Below are 23143 nucleotides of genomic sequence, written 5' to 3' on the forward strand. Positions count from 1 at the left end.
TAGAGGAATTTATATACATATATACATAAACATTGATAATTCATCAAGACCATTGCTTTTAATCGACACAGACATTAGCCAGTATGTTAGTAAGTAGAAGTAGTTCCTACCTTTCTATGTTGCTTATCTTCAAGTTCTAGGGAAGGTTTTACGATTGCTACACTCTCCCTTCCAAATTTAATGTGTCAATCTTTTGTTTATATTTAAAATATTCGCGTAATTTTTAAATTGGTATCTAAAATATGACATTATTTTACGTCAGTTTACAAGAATGTAGAAACTGCATGCTTCATAATATCCTACGACTAATTTGTTTTAAGCAAATGTTTATGTAAGACATCTTAAATCCGTCAAATTACAATTCGTAATAGCTTTTAACTCTTAAGTAACAACCGATGTTTACCATAGTTTACTACTATGACACTATTCGTCTAATTACCTGGTACACTATTGAAATTTACTTATTTCGAAGTCGTAATACTACACTGACAATTATCCAACTAGAATAAAAGTAAATATGGCATAGGCATAGAGAAACAAATGATTATTTCTGTAGTAAAACTCATCTAGTATCAAGAATGTTCCATGCTAAATATTGTGTAGTAAACAAAACTGCGTGGGCGCAGAATAAAATAAAATCATTCGTTTACAGAGGCGCGCGGTCCGCCCGCAATTTTGATATAAAGTCAAGTCGAAACAACATCGCTATTTTTATTCCGCGTTCAAGGCCAAGTTCGCCATATTGCATTCGCTACACTATCGATTCGAAGAAAAAAAAAACGTTTGTCTCGCAAGCAAGCACTTTTATTACATTGTATTTAAAAAACAAATGCGCAGTGGCACGGAATATTTTAATTTTTCGTATGTTAATTTAAATTCAATCGTTTAATTTTAAATGACTGGCCGGTTGTTAATTTCTTTCTTTTACGTTCTATTTAACAGTATATCATTAAATATCTATAAATTATTTTTTGTTGTAAAAATGTTGTTTATAATAATTTTGTTATGAGTAATCCAAGTTTGTTGTTCAACAGTTAGAAAGTTACACTGAATTGTTCGAGATATCAAATATCAAGACCACAGGAAGTTTAACTTGATATCTTATTACGTGCTTATGTAACGGGCGCGCGGTCTGTTGTGCCTTTTTTTGTTGATTACATTAAAATAACTAAGGCATTGTAAGCCCTCAAGGTTACCTACATTAAACCGAGCGAACTTCCGTTGCCTTGTTCTCATGACTAACCCTTACACGTTCACTCGACCAAATATTTTTTTTCTCTCAACGGTTAATAGTACTTAGTTATAGGTTGCAGGTTCTGAAGCAATGTTAAAATTATTATAAAAAATATTTCTATTTCTAAAAAATACAGTTTTACAAAAACATAAATATTCGATATTATATTCTCAGACACTAAGCTAAGAAAAACACGTACAGGAAAATTCCTAAAATTCAACGATTCACACTTAAAAAACAGATTGCGAGATTTGCATCACAAGTAGACAAAATCGTTTGAAAAACAAACAGTTGACGTTATATAATTAAGTCGAATCTGTTCGAAAACAAGTTAAATGATTACATGCTAAATAATAAAGAGTTCGAGAACTATAAAATATTCGCATCAAAGTTGTTATCGCGCTATATTTTTTTTTTGTTATCGGCTCGAGAATGTAAACAGAACGCCGCGTTGACACGCCCCGGTGAGATACGAGACTCGGTATCTAATTCGGTTGGCCTTGACAATGAAAAAAAACAAGTTTTTTCGCGCAACCTTGACGTCTTGCGTTTCGTTTTTGCTAAACCGCTAGTACATTTGCAGCGTTGAATAATAAAATTATGTATATTAAATGGTTACTTTGTTGTCTTTACATATGGTTTATGTTATGACAGTACAGTAGGACTGTAGCACTGGACTGGCATGGACTGTATGGGCTCACTGGCTTAATTTTAACTAGACAAAACTAAGTAAATATTTTAGGCCAGTATGCTGTCAATAAAATAGAAAGAAATCTTTATACATAGATCTTCTTATTTATTTAAACATTTTGTTACATCGTTTGTTTAAACAAATACACGTTTGTAACTTATAGGGACAGGTGGAGATTACGGAATTTTAGAGTTCTTATATACATATTTGCGCATACATATGTGCATATATGTATATATATATGTTAGTTACGATGTTTATGTATTACTTACGACAAGGGTCTTTAGGCGTGCGTCGACTTAAAATTTCAGACGTACCAAACTGTTGGTTTAAAATAAAATAAGTGCATTACATAGATAGACAAAGGATATATGAATGCTAAATAAAAATTACCTTTTATATTGAAGCAATTGATATAATTGTCTTTGCCCCGAAATCCCCGGTGCGACTTGAAACATTAAAGCTGCCATTTTGTCGTGTTTTAGTATTTTATTAAATGTTTCGAATCCGCCGTCACGAAATGTCGCTCGAGCGGTTCGCAAATTGAACTATAGCAAATTGGATTTTGATTCGTGTAATGAGATGAGTTTATAACACGCTTTATTTCTCGATCAACACGATTTGAATGCAGCGCGTGTTTTTCTTGAATGTAACAATATTTTAGTATATCTACAACCGGTTTTTGCTTAATATATTTTCTAATAGCTTCAACAAAATGTCTTGATATCATTCTTTTCATTTGTCATGGGTTATTTTCGAGATTTCTTTTTTGACATTTTTTGCATTTTGAAATGGAATTAAAACTGACTGAATTATTTAATATGATATTGAAATGTTACTCATCAGTTTCAATGTTACAATAAATATATTTTGGGTTGATTTTGAATTAAAAATACAAAATAGATTTATCTATTGATTAATAATAATTGCATTTATTTGATATATTGCACTTTTAAATTGTATAAACGTGTATTTGGAAAGTTTTATTTGGATATTAATCAAGCGAGCTTTTATCTTTTTAACGTTCCTATCTTATTACTTTATTGCACCGACTTACCTTGAGGTAATCAGATAAAATATCAATGAGATAATGAAATATCTATCAAGTTTGACAAGTAAGACTTTATTTAATATAGATAGTAATTAACGGAAATAAAAACAATGTTACATTGGTAAACGAATGTTTGTTTGAAGGTATCTCGAGAACGGCTGAACGAATACCGCTGAAATTTGGCATTGATGTAAAACATAGTCTGGATGAACACAGGCTACTAAGTTTTTTTTTAATTGACTTGTTTTTTTTTAGTTGACAGCTAGTGTTTTTTAAATGGCAACTTGTTTTCAACGGTTTTTTTTTTGTTTACAGAGCCGGCGCTGGCGCAAACGGCATATTCTCCAGGCGACTCGATTTCTCAACCTTCAATCTTTTGCCGAAGCATAAAGTCAACTCTTATCAAATTAAGGTAAGCGCTTATTATTATAGTTTAAGTAACATACTTAACTTTCTTTGTATTAGACTATTGCTAATGTAATTGTTTGGATGGATGTATGGTTGTTATCATGTAACTACTCCTGTATGGATGTGAATGAATAGAATCAGATTTGAATAATGCATCGGATGCTAACTCCGTTTTTTGTTTTTAATTCCACGCCCATAAGTTATGTTTTGAATGTTTGATAATCTGTGTTGTTTTATAAGATGTAATTTTAAAGTTACATAACAGGTTTTAATAGCGGCAGACTTACAACAGACGTTCACAATTTAACTGCATTTACGTCTCACGGTTTTTAGCGAAGTTAACTTTGTTTTATTTTTATGTTTTTTATTGTTTTATTTTTGGTGGTGCAAATAGATTCTCTGCTTGATGGATATTTGTTTATTATTTGCTGTATTCTAATTGATTACTTTTTCTGTTTTGTATTTGTGTTATGATTTTCAGATACTTTCATCGTCTGCTTGATATAATTTTTACATTTCTCATTTCAATTTTTGTGCTTGACTTTTAAAAATAACTTACTCTTTTTTTATAAAAAAATATTGTGGACCATTCGGCCAGTCTTTTTTGTCTCATGTTGCATGAAAAGCATTTAAAAAGTTAAAGGCATTTCTCGTTTGAAGCATATATTAGTAAGTCCTCTGAGAGTTTACGATTTGAACACAGGACTTTATCGGTCGCTTTCCTGTTCAACCCACGGCCGCATTGTCCGTCGTACTTTAGCCTGCGATTTAAGTCCCAGAGCTCACATAAAACTATTGTAATGCTAACATCGATCATAATTTCAAACTCCAAGTAAAATACAATGACTTGAAATGAAGTTCAAAGCTTTTCTGATCAAATGACAGACTGCCTCTAATATTTACATAAAGATTAGCATTTAGATGCATAAAATAAGAATTATTACAGCTTTTGCGTTTTTTAAATTTAACTGAAGTAGGACATCTTTAAGTATTATGATTTCTTAGCTTTGCGCCTTTGCAAGATTTTTTTATTTTTGTCTCCTAGTTAGTAGATACATTTTTTGGTATTTTTGAGTTGTAACATTTCGATATATCTTATCTTCTAGCAGTTAAGGTTACTCTAAACAGACATACAGCAATTCATTATGACTATATTCAAAAATTATATTACATTTTATAAACGATAGTCACAAAGTTTTATCTTAACAAGATAAATTTGGTTTAGAATAACGATAAAACACTTTTATAGTCCGGGCCCGTGTTGAAAGTTTACCTTCGCTGGTGTCGCCATAAAGACCCAGGATGACGCCCCGCGCGATAAAGAGCTGTCAGTGGAGGCGCCCGTATGGCTGCGACGATTACTAGGGTGACAAAGCAATGCTAATTTAAACATTTTTTTTGAAAATTTTCGTGTAATTCATATATATCAATTTCTCTGCATAAGGACTTCGCTTTGTATTACTGACTTTTGTCTAATGTTTGATCGACGCTGTAGATTTTTTTAACTTTTCTAATCTTCGCATCTGTCTTATTAAAGAATTTACGAAACACGTATTTACGATACCTAATAACCTAAGAAGTTGTCAAATCTTGAGGATTATCCTTTATTTAAATAAACAATGGTCACCGTGAAACATATAAGTTTCGTAAACGAATAAACGTAAATTCGTTGTAATTTAATAGTATGCCGGTAGTAGGCGCTTTATAGGAATGAAACCCGCGGCGCCGCGCCCAGTCCGCTTTCGGCTAGATTTATACAAATAAAACACGCACCCGTTTACATGTGTTATAATTTTTTTATATGCAAAGAATATGGCATTTGATATGATACTATTAAATATATAATTAAAAATTATGACTAAAAGTTTTTTGCAAATGGGTAAAGATTTATTTTTGGTAAATTTCTTAAAACTATGATTGGCCCTAAATGGGTTCAATTTATTATTTACAAAAATTTTGTAACGCAAGACAAACGCGGTTCAGCCGAGCCGTGTCGGTCGTAGCGTTTTTCCTTGCCAAAGGCAGACCATAATCGAACAAAGCCCAGCATTTGATGGCACGCCACCGCGCTGCGCTCACGTCGAATTATTTTGCAATTGTCGCTCGTTATATGTTTGTTATGCAGCGCCGGTATCTAATCTCTGTGGGCCTTGAGCCCGTTGTATGTCAACCTACGGTCAATGCACCGCCAGCCGACCGCCGGCCGCCGCGCCCGTCTATTTTTAACCCGCGATTGTTTCATATTTATTGCTGCCCAACGCTTGTTGCAGTAAGCGCAGTAAGTGCATATTTTTACTGTCGCGCCGATTGAGTAATTGTTTCGTATGTGCACGCTTTGTGCCGTTTCGTTTGTCCGCCATTTTGGAATTTGGCGCGCGAAAAATTGCACCCGAATGCAATGTGTCGCTCGAACGGAGAGGTTGTTTCTCCATGCCAGGACCAATTTACGATTTGCTCCAGGTTGAATTGATGGACAATGATCGGATTTGCGTTGTTTAACATGGCACGTATTGCAAAGTGCATAGTTTTTAAGCTATACAGATTGTGTTGAACGAAATTAACTCAAACAACTTTTTATTTTTCCTTTTTTGAAGAAACCACACGAACACGAAGACTTGCTTGGTTTGAAGAATGTCTCTCCGTATTAAAAAGTTCGTTCACAATCAAAACCCTCGGGAATTAAAACGTTTGGTTTTAAAAAAGATATTCAGGCTTACAACTTAATCGTCGGTCGTCGTAAAACCGTATATTGTGTTCGGATATTCAAACAATTCATTTTGCTTTACAACTTTAATTAATTCCCCACAACAATTTACGCTGTCCGACGATGTTTTTTTTTCTGTAACAAGCAAATCTGCAATGTGAATCATAGATTGAGCTATTGTTTTCCAACGCCACAACCACGAAGAAGGTTAATAAAATCATAAATTTTATTTGTGTGCTTTAATTCAATGAAAATTGCTTCGTACAGAATGATTTATGTTAAAGGCCAACCTTTGTTGCTTGCTTGCGTTACCTATTCATTTATCTGTAATAAAATAATGTAAGGGTCAATCTAAACTTATTTCTAGTCATTACACGATGTAGAATAAAAATAAAATTAGGACGATAACCACATTTTGTATGAAATAAGCAATGCAATTTTATTTTATGATATTTGTTTATTTGTACTATGTATGCTTAGGAACACGCATATATTTACTGTTGTTGACAATTTTATTGGTGAAAATAATTGAACAAAAAAAAAAATTGCCTTTTTTGCAATACAACGAACAATTCTGATAGTATTAAGAACTTATTTGAATAATAAATTATGTTCCTTCAAAACACAAGTATTTAAAAAAAAAACGTGTTATTTTAACATACTATTTTATATTATAAATTGGTGTATTACTAATCAGAAATCGTATAGCTCATAGGAAATAGTATATTTTGTTTTGTATTTACGAGGAAAAGATAGACTAATAGTGTGTTAAATAGTCAGAACATTTAAAATCGATTATTTTAATTTAATATTTGTTTTGCATGATAAATTAATTAATAAAATTCAATCTAATTTTATCCTTACGCTCTTAATAAATTTGATAAAATCTAAATAAAACGATAAAACGCTAAGAAAAATTTAGTATTCATGCTTTTTATTGATGCCATCTTACTAATATTACAAATGCGAATATAGGGATGGATGAATGGATGTTTGTTTGGAGTTATCTCCGGAACGGCTCAACGGATCTTTATGAAATTTGGTATTATACAAATGTAGAACATAGTCTAAAAGAACACATAGGCTACTTATTAAGTTTTTTTTAACTCCGCGCGGACAATTTCGCTAGCGACAACTGGTATTTTAATAGTTTTTGTATAAAGTTATCCCAAACAATCTGTCGAATTATTATTCTTTAAAATAATATCAGATAATAATCGAATTCTTGCCATCTTGGCATCTTGAAAGTCTTGGAAAGTCAAGAAAAATATAAGCATATCAGTGAATGCCTGGATTAAACTGGTATGAAACTAAGCTTGATTGATAACGACGTTGGGGCACGTTTTCGCGAGACATCGAGTCATTACAGCTACCATGCTGCTATTTATGGTACCTTGTCTACCGGCATATTGATCGCAAAGACCGGTCTCCGCCATGGGACGTGGTCATTCAATCACAATTTCACATACACGACAGATAAAATTCTATCACATATATAAATGGGCATTTATATTATAGATAGTCAAAAAGCAAAATCTGACACTTATATGAAAATCTGTAAAATATTAGCGTTGTTATTTTCTATTTTGAGGTAATTTTAATATATATATAAATGGTTGGTGGTAGGGTCGATGTTTGTTAGGTCTCCAAAAGATCACCAAAATGACCTCAACGATCTCGCTGAAATTCGGCATAGATGTAGAAAAAAAATCAGGTAAAATATAGATTCTATAATTAAGTTTTTTTTTAATTCTGCGTAGACGGAGTCGCGGGTAGAAGCTAGTTAGAAAGTGTTTATTCAATAGTTATTTAAATAAGTTTTTAGATAGGTTCTAATAGATATTGATAACTGTTATACTTTACTTTTTATTAATTTTAAAGGCGTTAGTTTTTTCACCCATAATTCGATACAATTATGCAAAATCTACTTCTTATTTTGCATAAAATTTTAAATATCGCATTGATAAAGTCAAAGGCGGAGGTAGACATAAATTTGTAATATCTAAGACTCACTAAGGAAGGAGACGTATCAAAAGATAAAAGTATATTTTTATTATATTTTAAACGACTTTTATGTCTTCCCACTGCACGGTGCTTGCAAGGAACGTATTCATTTTATTTGAATATGACTATACATTAACTTGTATTGGAGATTTTAAAACATATACAATAAGAATTTATTTTTGTTCTCTATGTGAATGTTAATTTATTTTTTATATTTACGTTGTGAATATGTATATTTTTTATGCAATGGGTCGACGATGTGAAGAGTTCTCAGTCATTCGCGTAACAGAATCCGCTGACACCCGATCTCTCTCTCAAGGTTCCTTATACGTATTATTAATGTTTTTACTCGATGTATTTATTCCCGCACTTTATAATAAAATAGATTCATTGTTAGAAATCTTAACAGAAACTATGTGTTTATTTAGATGAAATTTCGGGCGGCTAAATTCACTTTGATAAATATTTCTACAAATTACAAATTTATTTCATGAAAAGATAAAAATAAATTTAAAAGACAGTCCGACAATTATGTAGCAATTCCTCAACAACGCTACAAACAGGCATAACAAATGTATCTCGATTTTCTTAACGGACCGTAAACGGCAAGAAATGAGAAAGTAGCGGCTAATAGATACAATAGGGCTGGCGCGATAGCTCCGTCGAGGCAACTTTCATAGGATAGAAAAACTTGCAGAACTTTACGATACACTGGCGCAATACAAACTAGTTTCAAATATCAAACCGTTTCGTAAGAACAGCGTACGTTATTACTTCGATCCAGAGATTCGTGATAAGTAATCGCTTTTGAGCAGACCCTTAAGTCGATCGGAATTTACTAACATACGATGGCGCAACTGATGTGTCTTGCACATATTCTTAGTAGTGTCCATATATTTCGACACAAACTTGGATTGGCTATAAAAGGAAAAGTCCGTGCGAACTTTGTAAGCGTGAACATTTCGTGTAACTCTAAATCGAGTTTTTTTTTAATTATCGCAAGTACTTATTTTCACGTACACGGTAACTAGTATAGAGCCGGTTTTTGTAAGCGATGTATCGAATCGAATCGATAAAATCCTTGTTTGCGTATCTTACTAATGTAATGGACTTATTCCTGTCGTATTTTTTTAATAACTAGAACTATAAAATAGATGAGTTATTGCGGAGAGGCTGAGTTTTATCTCTGTATATACTTAAAAGTCAATATGCAAGTGTATTTGTGTAATTTATTATTGAATTGTAGCTTGTGTACGCGTCTGGGTGCAATTCAAGTTTCCGTCCTACGCCATTCACCCACGCGGCTGGCGATCGCGTGTGCAACTAGATATGACAGATGAATGCCTCTCCACACGCCTCTTATCATAACTACTTCCTACTAACTTCCTAGTAGTAGTCCACTAAATAATTATTTCTAATTTTACAAACTACTATTTATTACATAAACAAAGTCTTTAACATTATTAAAAACAGATGTACAAAAAACACATGTTATACTGTCAAGTTCTTTTATGGAGTTATGAATAGTATCTATCTAAACATATAAAGATCTATCTAATAATAAGGAGTCATCATCATCGTCATCATCAGTCACACTATACGTCCCCACCGAGGGGCTCGGAGCCTACCCTAAGTTAAGGGTGACTAGGCCATAGTCAACCACGCTGGCCAAGTGCGGGTTGGTTGACTTCACACATATCTTTGAATTTCTTCTCAGATATGTGCAAGTTGCATCACGATGTTTTCCTTCACCGTAAGAACGTCGGATAAATGTACATATGTAAATCGGAAAATCGAAAAACACATTGGTACATGACGGGATTCGAACCCAGGACCTGCAGATTGCAAGTCAAGTGCTTGACTACTGAGCCACCGACGCTATCTCTAATAAGGAGTATGTAATATAAAATAATCGTATTTCGTATAGGTACTTTTTGGCTATCTATCCGAAAATGCGCGTATGTTATACGGACCAGGTAATCTCCAAATCGGACTATTTTAGGCTATTTCCGGTAGTTGTTTACTTAAAATTACGTAAACTTTTTATAAATATACACAAAAAGTTTCAATGATTAAACTAAGTCGAAGGCTAGGTTTTTAGCTATAATTGGTTAAATAGATTTCTATCAAATTCCTTAAAAAAATTAGAAAATCTCTTGACATCACATTAAAACATCTTTATTATAAGAATATAGAAGTTTTAGAAAAAACGACTATCTATCCACATTTTGTTTCTTGAGATTTTTATTATACGTACCATTGGTTGTCCTTTACGTGTTTTTTGTTCCAATTAATTATGACTAAAAAGAGGCAAATAACTTTTTTTTTGTGTGAATAAATTTCGTAATATTGCTTTTTAGTTCCAACGATAATAATCAGTTTTCCACGAAACAACGTTGTTGTTACTACTTGTCGTTTGCGACTGGTTACTAGAATAGAACTAGAGCGGTCGTTGAACTCGTTGCCCACTAAAATTATCTCGATAACTACGCTAATAATGTTTAGGGAACATATGTTTGAATTGGAGCCAAAATCGGTTTGTTAAAATCGTAAATTCATTGTTGATTCGATGGGGGCTTATGGTGACTGGGGTTATGCAAGAATATGCGTGGTTGTGTGTGTAGCGTGTTGTGGGATTGTGACCCTGATGCCGGCCGCGGGGTCGACGCACGCACGCGTCCTACATACAGAGCACGTCGCTCCGGCGCAATGCAACTTGCAAATCTCCAGCGCATAGAATCGCAAATACTAATGGCAGCTTGTCGACCGATTGCGTATCGTGTTAGCTACCTGCTATTCAATTATTAACGTTAAATTTTATTTCTATAATTGACGACGACGTTTTCATGTCTAATTTCTATGATATACGGTAGGAACCTTACTTATAACATGACTATTTTATTATATACTATCGCAACAAAATGCTAAAAGAATGTGATTAAATATCAAGTGTTCGTTATCGAACGTTGTTAAAATACTGAGCATAACACACTTTAGATATGAAATAAATTATTCGAATATAAATGCTATATTTCAATGGTTTTGGCAGACCTGTATAATAAATTGATATATATAAATTAAACGTACCATATGGTTATAAAACTGCTTATATATTTATCTAGTTGGCTTACATGTTTTCTACCCTGTTAAACGATCCACATAATCAAAATATAATTGCAAGGTGTGGCCGAAGCATTGGCTAAACAAATCGCCCCGAGCGGTGCGGCGCGCAGCGGCGAGACAGCCGTGTCTTGATTATAGTTCTCGTAGCAATCAGGCACACATCTTGAAAGCCTTTTAATTATTGTAAAATCATTGAATACAAGAAGCATAATTGTAAGACGTCAGTATTCGCTTGAATAAAGTGCAATTATGCACGCCATCTTACTTAAATTTAAATAAAAAAAAATGTAAAATACTTTATGACGATATTTTTAATATTGTTGAAAATAACTATGGAAATGAATTATTGATTCACTATACTTTATATAACCACATATTTAATGGAGTAAACTTTCTGATAGACATAGCGTTTGGAAAAGTCCGATTCACTTTTTATATGTGAATATTTTTGTTGACGACTGTTCTTTTTTTCAGTTATAATGCGACAAATTAAACTTACGAAAAAAATCTACAAGCCGAATCCATTCGACGTGAGAAAGTTAATATAAATAGCGGAGTTGGATTTGGCTTCACGCCTACGAAAACATCCTGTACCTTTTCTTGTAAACATTTTCATCTTTATGAATTAGCTAATTGTAATTGATTTATTATAAAAACGCCTTTCATCTTTGCAGTTAATTTAATAATGATATGACATAAGTTTAACCAAAGTAGTTTTTTTCGGGAATCAAGAACAGTTTTATTTACTCTTTGGCTTTTATTACACTGTTACATAATACTGTAAAGAAAACAAAGTGACAGTTTTTATAATAAAAATACTATTTAAAACATCTGTTAAGATCTGATGTAGAACATAGTCTGAAAGAACATAGGCTACTAATTTAATTATCTATTACTCCGCGGACGGAGTCGCGGGCGACAGCTAGCAGACAAATAAAAATGTTATCAGTGTGAACGTGACCTACCCTCACGTTTTCTAAGTTACGACATTGCGTTGTGACTGGCAACGATGGAATATATTAAAACATTACATTTCAGCGACACAATGTTCTATTGTAAACAACTATTGTAGGTATGAAGGAATCCAATGTACTTACCCGTGCCTATTATAAACGGCATTACTCACAGCGACTTAATTGACTAGACGCGATTAAATTTACATGAAAATAGCATGCAAACAAATCAACGTACAAAGCCAGTGTCGCTCAAACTTTTTTTTATTAAACGCTTACTTCGTTTACTACTGAATATTTATGTTTAACAAGAATTTCTACAAACCAAATTGGGTAGTTTTAGTATTTGATGTCAGTCTCTACGTCTTCATTATCTTATAACTTCAATGTGGATTAATCGTAGTACTTTATCTACGGTTTGCATGTTGTTGAAAATTATATAAACTATCAGATACTTATGTCAAAAGTGTATAAAATTTCTTAGTTTCTTTACAACTGACAGTGAAAAATTGTAAGTAGAAGCGGGAGTTGAATGGATCGCAGACGGGCTGTTAGCCGTATTGTTATTGCCGGCATTGCAGTAATGAAGCGCTCGTTTTCGTCCCTTAATATTGCCTCTTTCCCGCGCTTTACTCTCCCCAATAGCGTACTAGCATCATTACACTTTAACTTCAATCTCTTCAATTTGTATTTTTTTCATTAATTTCTGCTGTCGACTACACACTTTTTAATCTATGGCCTTTAAATCGGCGTAGGAAATTCAATCTTGGATATTTCTAGTTTCAAACTCCTCGCTATGCATACTGATGAGGTATAAAGCGCTTGGATATTGGCATTTCTAGCGCCTTTAGAATATATTCGCGATGAAATTCAATGCACTTGTTTTTCCAATTCAAGTTGGTCTCGGACATTTTTCCAGCGATTTCTTTTCGATATTCAAGCGTCGCCGACTGCGGCGGCACTATTTGCATTGAAATTCAGTCAAATATTTGCATCGGCCTTCGATTGTCATGTTTCGTTAAGATATTCCAACTTTCTCCTCCTCCGCGTTGGTGCATCTAATATAAATAATGAGAGTTATGCTGCATTACTTTATTCGCCTATGTGACATAGATGATAATGAATAAATGTTAAACTGAGTTTTCGTGTCTAAGCACGCAAGCTTTAGTGACGCAACCGGGACGTATTTTAACACTTTCGCCCACGGAAAACGGCAGCGGTCGAGGTGAAGTTCGAGGCTATTTATAAATCGAGCCAGGTCCTTGCTCGGCTATTGATCGTCTAGAGAGCACGCACCCCGAGTTACGGTAGGTTAGTATGGCCGCGGCTTCGGCATCGTCTCCCGGAACGCGCCGAAGGCGGCCGAAATTTTACATCCCCGGCCGGTATTGATCGGACTTGACATTGAAATCGTAATAGAACCAAACAGCTGGGGCGCGAGGGCTCGGGGCGCGTGCCGGTCTGCGCGCTGCAACCCTCGCGGCCGTCCTATTCGCTGCCGGATTTGCCCCGATATCAAACAACGCAAAAAAAATCACTCCCTCTCCACAGTACAAACAGACTTATTAGAAAATCTGCCGACTCGTACAAAATTCGGCTTGTCAACTTACTTTTTTATAAAGTACAATGAGCTTCAGGTGTTTATTAAACTTAATTAATTGATTTTTAAACTTATTATGGACAGACATACAGACCTATAAGTGTAGAATGTTTTAAGATGATATTAGACGCAAAATAATTCAAAACACTTCTAAGTTTCTCATACATCACTAGGTTCATACGTGGTGAGCCTATCGTACACTATTAGACTCAAACCGAGTGAAGAATTACTACATTTATTCGGACCACAATAGATAAAGTTTTAAATATATTGTCTCATATTTATTTACAAACTATTATAAATATCAATTAAAGCGATCATCGTGTCTCAAATGCGACTAAAGGTTGATAATATTTAGTAATTATGCACAAGACCCTAAGACGGGTTTTGGCGTTCTAAATTCTCATTTATATTCAGTGCGGTTGGAGTTTGAATGTTATCTAAAATCCGTGTTTAGGTGTCGGTCGGGATTGCACTAATCTGGAAACTAAACACATTGTTGAGAGACGAAGCTTTGTTCAGGCTGGCGTTTCTATACCGCTACTTGCAAGAGATATCTTGTTGAATTTTGTATTATTAACACGAAGCTAATTAAGTTGTTAATAGACTTGAGCTACGAAATGAAAGATCTTGTTGTTTACGTTCTTAAGATTATGAATATGTTATTTTAGGATTTATTTATTTGGTAGTTGATTAGTGCGGTTCATTTTGTCGGTAATATATTGAGACTTAAATCATAAGCTCACTATAAGTCTCCACCGAGGGGGAGTCTACCATAAGCCAGGTGTGATAAGGTCATAGTCAACCACGCTAGCCTAGTGTGGGTTGACTTCACACATATCTTTGAATTTGTTCTCAGATATGTGCAGGTTGCATCACAATGTTTTCCTTCACCGTAAGAACGTCGGATATATGTACATATGTAAATCGGAAAAACACCTTAGTATATGGCGGGATTCGAACCCAGGACCTACAGATTGCAAGCCAAGTGCTTACCCTCTGAATCACCAACGCTCTCTTGAGACTTAAGTTAAACCCTTAATTATAGTATTAGAAAATAAAGGAACTAAGTTAAGAATATTCTAACATACATTTACAATGAAAGTAAAGTACTCATAAGCGTACCTGTTATCAGGAGAGTTATTTTGTCTATGTCTATTGCTGATTACACTACTCCAGTCATTTCCTGTCGCAAATACTTTTTTTCCTTTACACGCATGCTTTCATTTCAGATAAAGTTTTTGTATTTTGTTTTCTATTCTTGGTAAGTAAATGATATTTCTTTTCAAACGTACAATCACACTAATATTATGCGAATATTTGTATAGATGGATAGATGTTAGAAGGTGTGTCCAGAACAGCTTCATGGATCTCGCTGAAAAGCATAGATGTAGAACATAGTCTGGAAGAACATATAGACTACAAATTCGCGCGGACGTATTCGCGGGCTACAGCTAGTCAAATATAAAAATGAGTTATAAGTAATTAGTCCATTTTAAAATGCAATTCTAAAAACCTTTTCTCAACGAATTCATCTATTTATATCTGATAGGCAAACATAATATATTATAAAAGTTTTTAAATTCAGACATGACTTGTTTTAATATTAGCTAAAATGAATACAGTAAATATTTACAATAATTAAAGAATTATTTAATTATATATCGTTGTATCGTGGTCCTTACATGGCAGTCATTGCGCTGACGTATAACGGTTGATGTTGGCAGGTCCTAGATAAATTGTAACTAATTGATGGTGAAGTATCGCAAAGGGCGACATTTTAATTGTGAACATTCATTTATTTCTTAATTAATACAGAACGCATAATATGTTAGCAGTACAGTCAGCTGCATAAATATGAATTCAATTTAGAAAACTTCACTTAAACGCCTTCGGTTTCAAATATACGCATGAACATTGTCACCATCGTCATGTCATATATGATAAATGTGTACGCGACAACGTCCGCACGGAATTAAAAATAAACTTAATTAGTAGTCTATGTGTTCTTGCAGGCTATGTTCTACATCTATGCCAAATTTCAGCTATATCCATGCAGCCGTTCTGTAGATACCTTCAAACATCTATCCATCTATCCAAACATTCGCATTCAGACTTATAAAATAATACTAAAGAAGTTCCGATATTACGTTCCATAATATTGCAATAATTACATAATTTTTATTTGTCCCCCTAATCGTATTAAAATAATTTATTTATTAAATGTATTTGGTATAGATTTATTATTTTATTCATAACATAGCATGCCTGTATTTCTACATTGAGGTTTTTGCTTGTGGAATACTTTAGTTATGATCCCTCTGACAGTTATCTCGTATCTCAGTGGAATAATAAATGCGGAATGTACACAAGAAGTGTTAAGTTGAATATTGATCAGGCATATCGAAATTATTCCATTACGGCGGCGATTGCGAAAGAAAATTTCATAAATAAAAAATGTGCGACGCTCGCTCCGATGCATTTCTATGAAATCACGACACCTCCGAGTTAAATAAGTGATCACCGGCCGGCGAGACGTGAGTTGAACGCCGAGAGACAAGACACAGCCCTCGAGTAATTAGATTCTACACACCTGCGATACAAGCTTGAATAAAAACAAAATGACGCTCTTATTATGTCCATAGTGTTTTGCCGTTGAGAGGTTATCGTAAAATGTTTATAATTGTGATAAAATATTGCATAAACATTAATTATATTAAGCTATTTACACATATAAATAATTGGGTTTATAGACATTTTTATTGTAATTATGTATATTGTACCCTTCTTATGTAAATAAATAAAAAAAAATAAGTAGAAAGTTTACATAGTGCTATGCAATCTAAGTTTCTACCTTAAGTTTAAACTTGTTGCTTGTGGAATTGACATGAAGTGGTACTACGAGAATGCAGCCATCCACTTCCCCTAAACTTATACGTAGACCTTATAACATCTCTTTTCTTGAATCAACAATAGCTGTTAAGTCTGGCAGAAATAACTAACAATAGTAGCAAACATTGTTAAGCTAATGTACCATCAGAGTAAAAACATAAACAGAAAGGTTATTTCATTTTAAATTGGTAACAACCAAACAAGCCAACGTGACTATAAAGGGTTAGATGACTCATCATTTCAATGGCAAACAAATAAATTGTATTGCAACAATTGGGCAGTTTAAAACGGAAAAGCAAAGGTCGATATTGGTGGCGTGGGGCGGCGGCAGGACCGCTAATCGATCGATGTCTGTGTGCACGATGTCTGTGTGCAGGCCGCGATGCAGCCCTCCCTCCACAACACCCCGGCTACCCCTTCGCCTGCACCATCCCTCTCTTCCGTATTCATCGTCCCCAACCACCCGGTAGTCGCCCGCTTCTGTCCTCCTATACTTAGACTGCACTATCTAATTTATGTTTGGAATTGCGCGCTTTTAAACTCGTAAAGACCTTAACCTTCCCGGCCACGCTGATCATGTGCATTCATACATTCTTGTTACAATCGTTCCTTTATTTCTACGGAAAATTTAGGTGCTGTTTAACGTCCGTGACAACGTAGCGTATTTTGTGGAGTGTAATTTGTCAGTACATTCAAATCCGTAGTCTGTATATTATCTCACTAACAATTACCGCTAAAAACACGATATTAGGCATTTCTACAACACCATAAAAACAATCAAATTTGTATCAGCGCCTAAATAATTATAGTTAATAAAAGGGACTAATAGACGACACGTATACTTTCAATTGTTGCGAGACCTTGGCCCGAGCGGGTGCGGAGCCGCGGTGGCATTTGCAGGCTATACCTGCGCCCGCGCTTACATAACGCACCTGCCATATCGGGCGGCACCGCACCTCGCTCGCCCATTCTATGAATTACTTACAGGTCATTGACCTCACTAATTAAAGCACTCTATCTTAATATGTTCGTAGATTAATAAATCTTGAGATTTTGCATCAACTGGACTGAGTAAAAATGAAACATAAAAATTGTCCTCACGAATACAAATTTTTGCAGCACCTGCAGCTCGACCATGGATTTTTACTACTTTAGTTAAAAACGTCTTAGACGTAAACATCTACACAATATTAATAAAATAGCGTCTAAAGTTCAGTTAAATTTTGTTTAAATGGATGAATAAAGCGTAATATCTCAAAGCGACGTGAACAAGACACTAAAGTGTTATACCGTGTACAGTAAATAAATACTTTACGAGACGTCGCTACCTTTACAATCTCGAAAATCTACGCCATTCTCCAGACGCGTTCGCTCGAATCTGGTTTCAGCTTTAGCAGTCGGGTTTACTTCGTTTTCCGCGATTTTGTCTTCTTAAAACCCTTTAACATCCCCGAGGATGGCTGTAGATAAAAAGGTGCCTATTTTGAAACGATGAGCACTTTTCTCGACGACTCCTTCGCTAACACGTCTAAAATTTTAATCACTCTTCATCTTGTTAAACTCTCAATTGTTACACAAAAGCTAGACTGAGCTTTGTAATCTAATTACTTCCTTTTTCATTCGTTAGCAAATCTTACTCTCTATTCTTATTAATGTGATAAATGAGAATGTTTTGATGGATGCTTGTTAGAACGGCTACATGGATGTCTCTGAAAGGCATAAATGTAGAACATAATCTGAAAGAACTCATAGACTACTTATTGTTTTTTTCTTTAATTCCATGCGGACAAAATAGTGCGTCAACTAGTTATTTTATTATAAGAGGCTAGTACTATAGATCAAATGTTGAATACGCTTACCAGAATCTTGTTACCAAGCGTGGTCATGCGGCTATAATTCATAGCTGGTCGCCTCCGTTAATACTTCGGATTAAGAGAATCAACGACCATCGTAAACGAAGATATACGTCATCTGACATATGTTTCAGTTTGGAGTACTATTTTACGCTGTAATATGTATAACATAACGTTGCGACCAATAGTTTTATTTCCTAGCGGAGTCGCTGGCAACAGCTAGTTGCTTATAAAAAATATAATTTTCGTTCCATCGTCAATGTTATATTAAATTAGAAATTATTAAAAAAATAATTATAATTTTCAAAATACCCGTTATGAAGATGGATTAAAATGCATCCGGTTTATTAAGTTAATAATATGATTTATTAATATGAGAACGGATGCAATGGTTATATTTTATTGAAGGTTGACTGCTTACCATAATAGTGTGAGATTTTAAATAAACCAGTTATTTTATACGTATACTAACTGTCGCATGCGACTCCGTCGATCCGATTGCAAAGAACTTAATTAGTAACATATGTGCTCTTCCAGACTATGTTCTACATATGCCAAATTTTATCGAGATTCAGTTCAGCAGTTTCAGATATACCTTATAACAAACATCCATCCATCCAAACATTCGCATTTAATATTAGTAACATAGGCACTGATTTATATGTGAATTTTGTTACGATTAAAATCCGAACATGCATGCATTTTAAGTTTCATGAAAAACTTATGATAGGATCTTTGGTACAAAGGTACGGGAAGGTTTTGAGTCATGCATGCGGGAAAATCCGGTGTAACAACGGAACAAAATCAATATGACGAATCCTTAGAATAATTGTGGAACTATTTGAATTAGTTATTGGCTTTCAATGGAAACCGAATGTCGTCGATGAATTAATAAAGATGTTGAAGTTTAAACTGTTTATTCTGTTAGATAGATAGATATATATTTTTTATTTAAAATTTCTCATTACATTTATTTAATAAGAATGATAATTATAAATGCCCTTTAGCATTCAGATTTTTCATCATAACATCGGTGTACGTAAAATTCTGATAAAAATTATTGACACTGGAAAAATATATGTAGATTAGTTTCTATAATTTATGGTTGCTGTCAAAAGGACGCGTTTTACTTTAAGAATTTTAATTACAACCTATCGTAATCTAAATTTCCAGTCTACGTGTAAAAATAAAACAAAGTTCAGAGCTAAAAACCTAATACCTTTAGGAAGTAACAACTAATAGATTGAAAATGAAACATCCTATAGTTTGAGAAATATTAGTCGTCAGTAACAATTTCAGTAGAGTTACTTCAGATCAATTGAACAGGTGTTGAGTCAATCGATTTGTTTATAAAGCACGTACAACAGTGAGCCCGAATAGCTGCATTACGTGTGCACTGTTGGTAAATAGTAGAGTCGATTATGCACTTAGCAACAGCGCACGGGCAATGGCCGATTGCATTGTTCTAGAGACTTCCGACAGTAAACGTTGTAAGCAATGCCAACTAATTGTTATCTAGCTCGTCGGTAATACTTAAATGAATAGCTATTGAGCCTTTATCTCTATGCATTTGGTTGTCGGTGATAACTAGTTACATAACGAATAGCTTTCGTATAGTACAATGACCGATATAAATAGTTGAAGGTGCGGCTCAACTCATTCGTGTATTACGTGTCAAAGACATTTTATTTGTAAGTAATTATTTGCTATTAATTTTATCCTCTTTATTATAAGGTTGTCGGATGTTTCTTGGTGGAGTGAAATATACTGCACAATTTAAGCAACCTATAAATTAATGTTTAATTCATTAACGACTCATGGAAAACCTTGTTCATTTGTTTTCTTGACTGTAATTTTAAAGAATTTACCCGTCACACATTCGAATTTTGAAAAAAGTCTTTGGGAAAAATTAGTTTTTTTTTTTTTTTTTAAAACGAACGCCCTTTATATATAGTTTTATTGCATCATCTTTGAATGAATGTAATAATTATTTAATGACTAGTAATAATTGGATTATAATAGAATATTGCTTAACTAAATTAAATGGCAATTTAATAGCACATACAGCTATTACATCATTTGGACCTCTCAAATTAATTCTAATTTAAAAATAGTATAAATTTTAATTTTAATATATTTATATTTTTTGTTCAAAATTATTTTTGGTTTTAGTAAATGATAGTATTAAAGATTCACCAAACCGCATTGTTTTTATTTGCAACATGCATATAATTACGCGATCGCAAAATACGGATATCATATTGTCAGTTGTTTACATCGCTTGTGTCTGGTTAAATTTGATAGTTATCTCTCATTGTTATTTAGTTAATTGGCTGGAATTGAAATAGAATCCGGGCGGTTTGAGTATAATTTATTTATTACTAGCTGTCGCACTCGACTCCGTCCGGAAAAAAACCTTTTTAAGTAGGCTATGTGTTCTTCCAGACTATGTTCTGCATCTATGCCAAATTTCATTGAGATCAGTTGAGCCGTTCTGCAGATACATTGATCCATCCATCCATACGTCTAATCTTTCGCATTTATAATATCAGTAAGACTAAGGTAGTGTTATAAAAGTTTATATAGTGACTTCGTACATATTATTGTAAGATGTGAATAAAATATTGAAAACCTCATAAAATTAAATTTAAAGAGCAATAGGCCGTGGTGTGTGTGTCACAAGCGTACTAAGAATATCCTATCAAAATTTCAATACAGCAGTAAGAACGCATAAAGGACAAGCATTGATTTTTGTTTATATTCTTAAGTTAACTAATATCTGAGTATTGAACGTGTCGCTATGCCGTTTGAATCGATAGAGTACAGAGCAGTCGCAACGGTTAGCTTGTTATGTAAGGGTCGTAGCGTATGTTACGATCGGTTCGCCTTGGAGCGGCCGTTATCCCCAGCGACCGCGATACCGGCCGCCTTATCACCTTTGCTTATGTTTGCCGTTCATGCACATGCATTTACAGATAAAACTGCGTTACTTATGAGAATTCCACAGACTAAATCTATTTGTATAAATAATTCTGTCGCACTGCTAATAACGATACGTGATCGTAGCGGTGTTCGCCTAGCCTGGTTGTTAATAATCAAAGTATGATTCATGAATTTAATTAAATGATTGTACGTATAAATAGGTTTTGCGTGACTAAGATTAGTAGAATATGTGATAATTTATACCTAAACAACAATTAAAATATCTTGTTTTTAAAATGACCAGAATATTTTCTGGATAACCAATTTGGTATAATTTTTTTTTAAATATTAGCAGATTTTTTGTAAATTTACTAGTATTTCTTTTACCATTCCAACTAAGCTCTAGGCTTGTGCTAGGATATGGTTTACGACAATAGTCGAATGGCGGGATTCGAACCCCCGACCTCGTGATCGGAAATCCGTACCCTTAACCATTAGGCTATTGACGCTTACTAAATAATAAAACTATTCATGTGTAGATATATGTGTATAATATTCAGGCCATTATTTATATCTCGTACAGCTTTATTGGGCTTATTCTGTTATAAATTAACTCGAATTTTCTATCTAGATGTTTTAAAATGTTATTGTAAAACTTAACAAAATGTTTCGCTAGATGTTATATACAGATTTAACATCATACTGTTGTCTTTTAAAGGTCTCCCTTTCCTAATATTAATAGTGCCTCTATTTTATCAGCAAATGCGACTTTATTTTCTTTAATATTTCCGTCATATCTTATTTTATTTTATTAAAACGATATTGTTATTGTCTCCGTTAAGTACAATTACGTATATTTAAAATAAATATTGCTACAATTGTGCGTGGGTGAAGCGTAGGTGTCACCTCGCTTATCAGAGCTATTTAAACTTTCTGTAGGTTAAATACGTCATACTTAATCAATTTTCTCTTATATTTACACATTATTTTTTTTTATTTGAGTGTAATTTACTTTTAAGCTAAACCTTTTAAAGCAAGCAGTATGTTAACATTGTATATAATCGAACTAGTATTATAAATGCGAATGTTGACGATGGATGTTTATTAGAAGGAATCTCCAGAAAGGCTGCATGGATCATGCTGAAATTTGTCATAGATGTAAAATATAGTCTAGTAGAACATATAGGCTAATTATTAAGTTTTTTCTTTAATTCCGTGCGGCCAAAATCGCGGGCGACAGCTATTTGTACAAAAAGTTGTATTATAAAGCAGAAAATGTCATTTGCGTGTAGATTAACATTTACCCAGAGTGGACAAGTTAATCCGTGTTCACGCTCACGGCACTTTTTGTGTCCATTTAATGCGACATTTTTTGCCGTGCATGTTGTGAACAAGATCTTATCTGTGCATACAAATATACATACATTGACATACGGTTGTGGTTTTTACAATACAATATTTATACGAGTAACGATGTAACATTTACCATCTTATTAATATTATAAATGCGAATGTTTAGATGGATGGATGTTTGTTTGAAGGTATCTCCAGAACGGCTACACGAATCTAACTGTAATTTGGCATACATGTCGAGCACAGTCTTGAACACATAGGCTTCTAATTATGTTTTTTTTTATTCCGCACGGACTGATTCGCGGTCGAGAGCTAGTTTAACAATATAGATTTCTTTTGATTACATATCATAATG

The 23143-nt window shown here is 33.8% G+C and overlaps 1 protein-coding gene across 1 annotated transcript in view; it reads left to right on the plus strand.

Annotated features, from left to right (window-relative positions):
• heca (hdc homolog, cell cycle regulator) overlaps positions 1-23143 on the plus strand; it is a 54975-nt gene that overhangs the window by 20749 nt on the left and 11083 nt on the right. The window contains exon 2 of the mRNA XM_013323402.1: positions 3292-3388. Coding sequence (XP_013178856.1) covers positions 3292-3388 — 97 coding nt within the window. The remainder of the gene's footprint in view (positions 1-3291; positions 3389-23143) is intronic.

The sequence above is a fragment of the Papilio xuthus genome, unplaced genomic scaffold (genome assembly GCF_000836235.2).
Source record: "Papilio xuthus unplaced genomic scaffold, Pxut_1.1 DF828952.1, whole genome shotgun sequence".
Taxonomy (NCBI): Eukaryota; Metazoa; Arthropoda; class Insecta; order Lepidoptera; family Papilionidae; genus Papilio; species Papilio xuthus.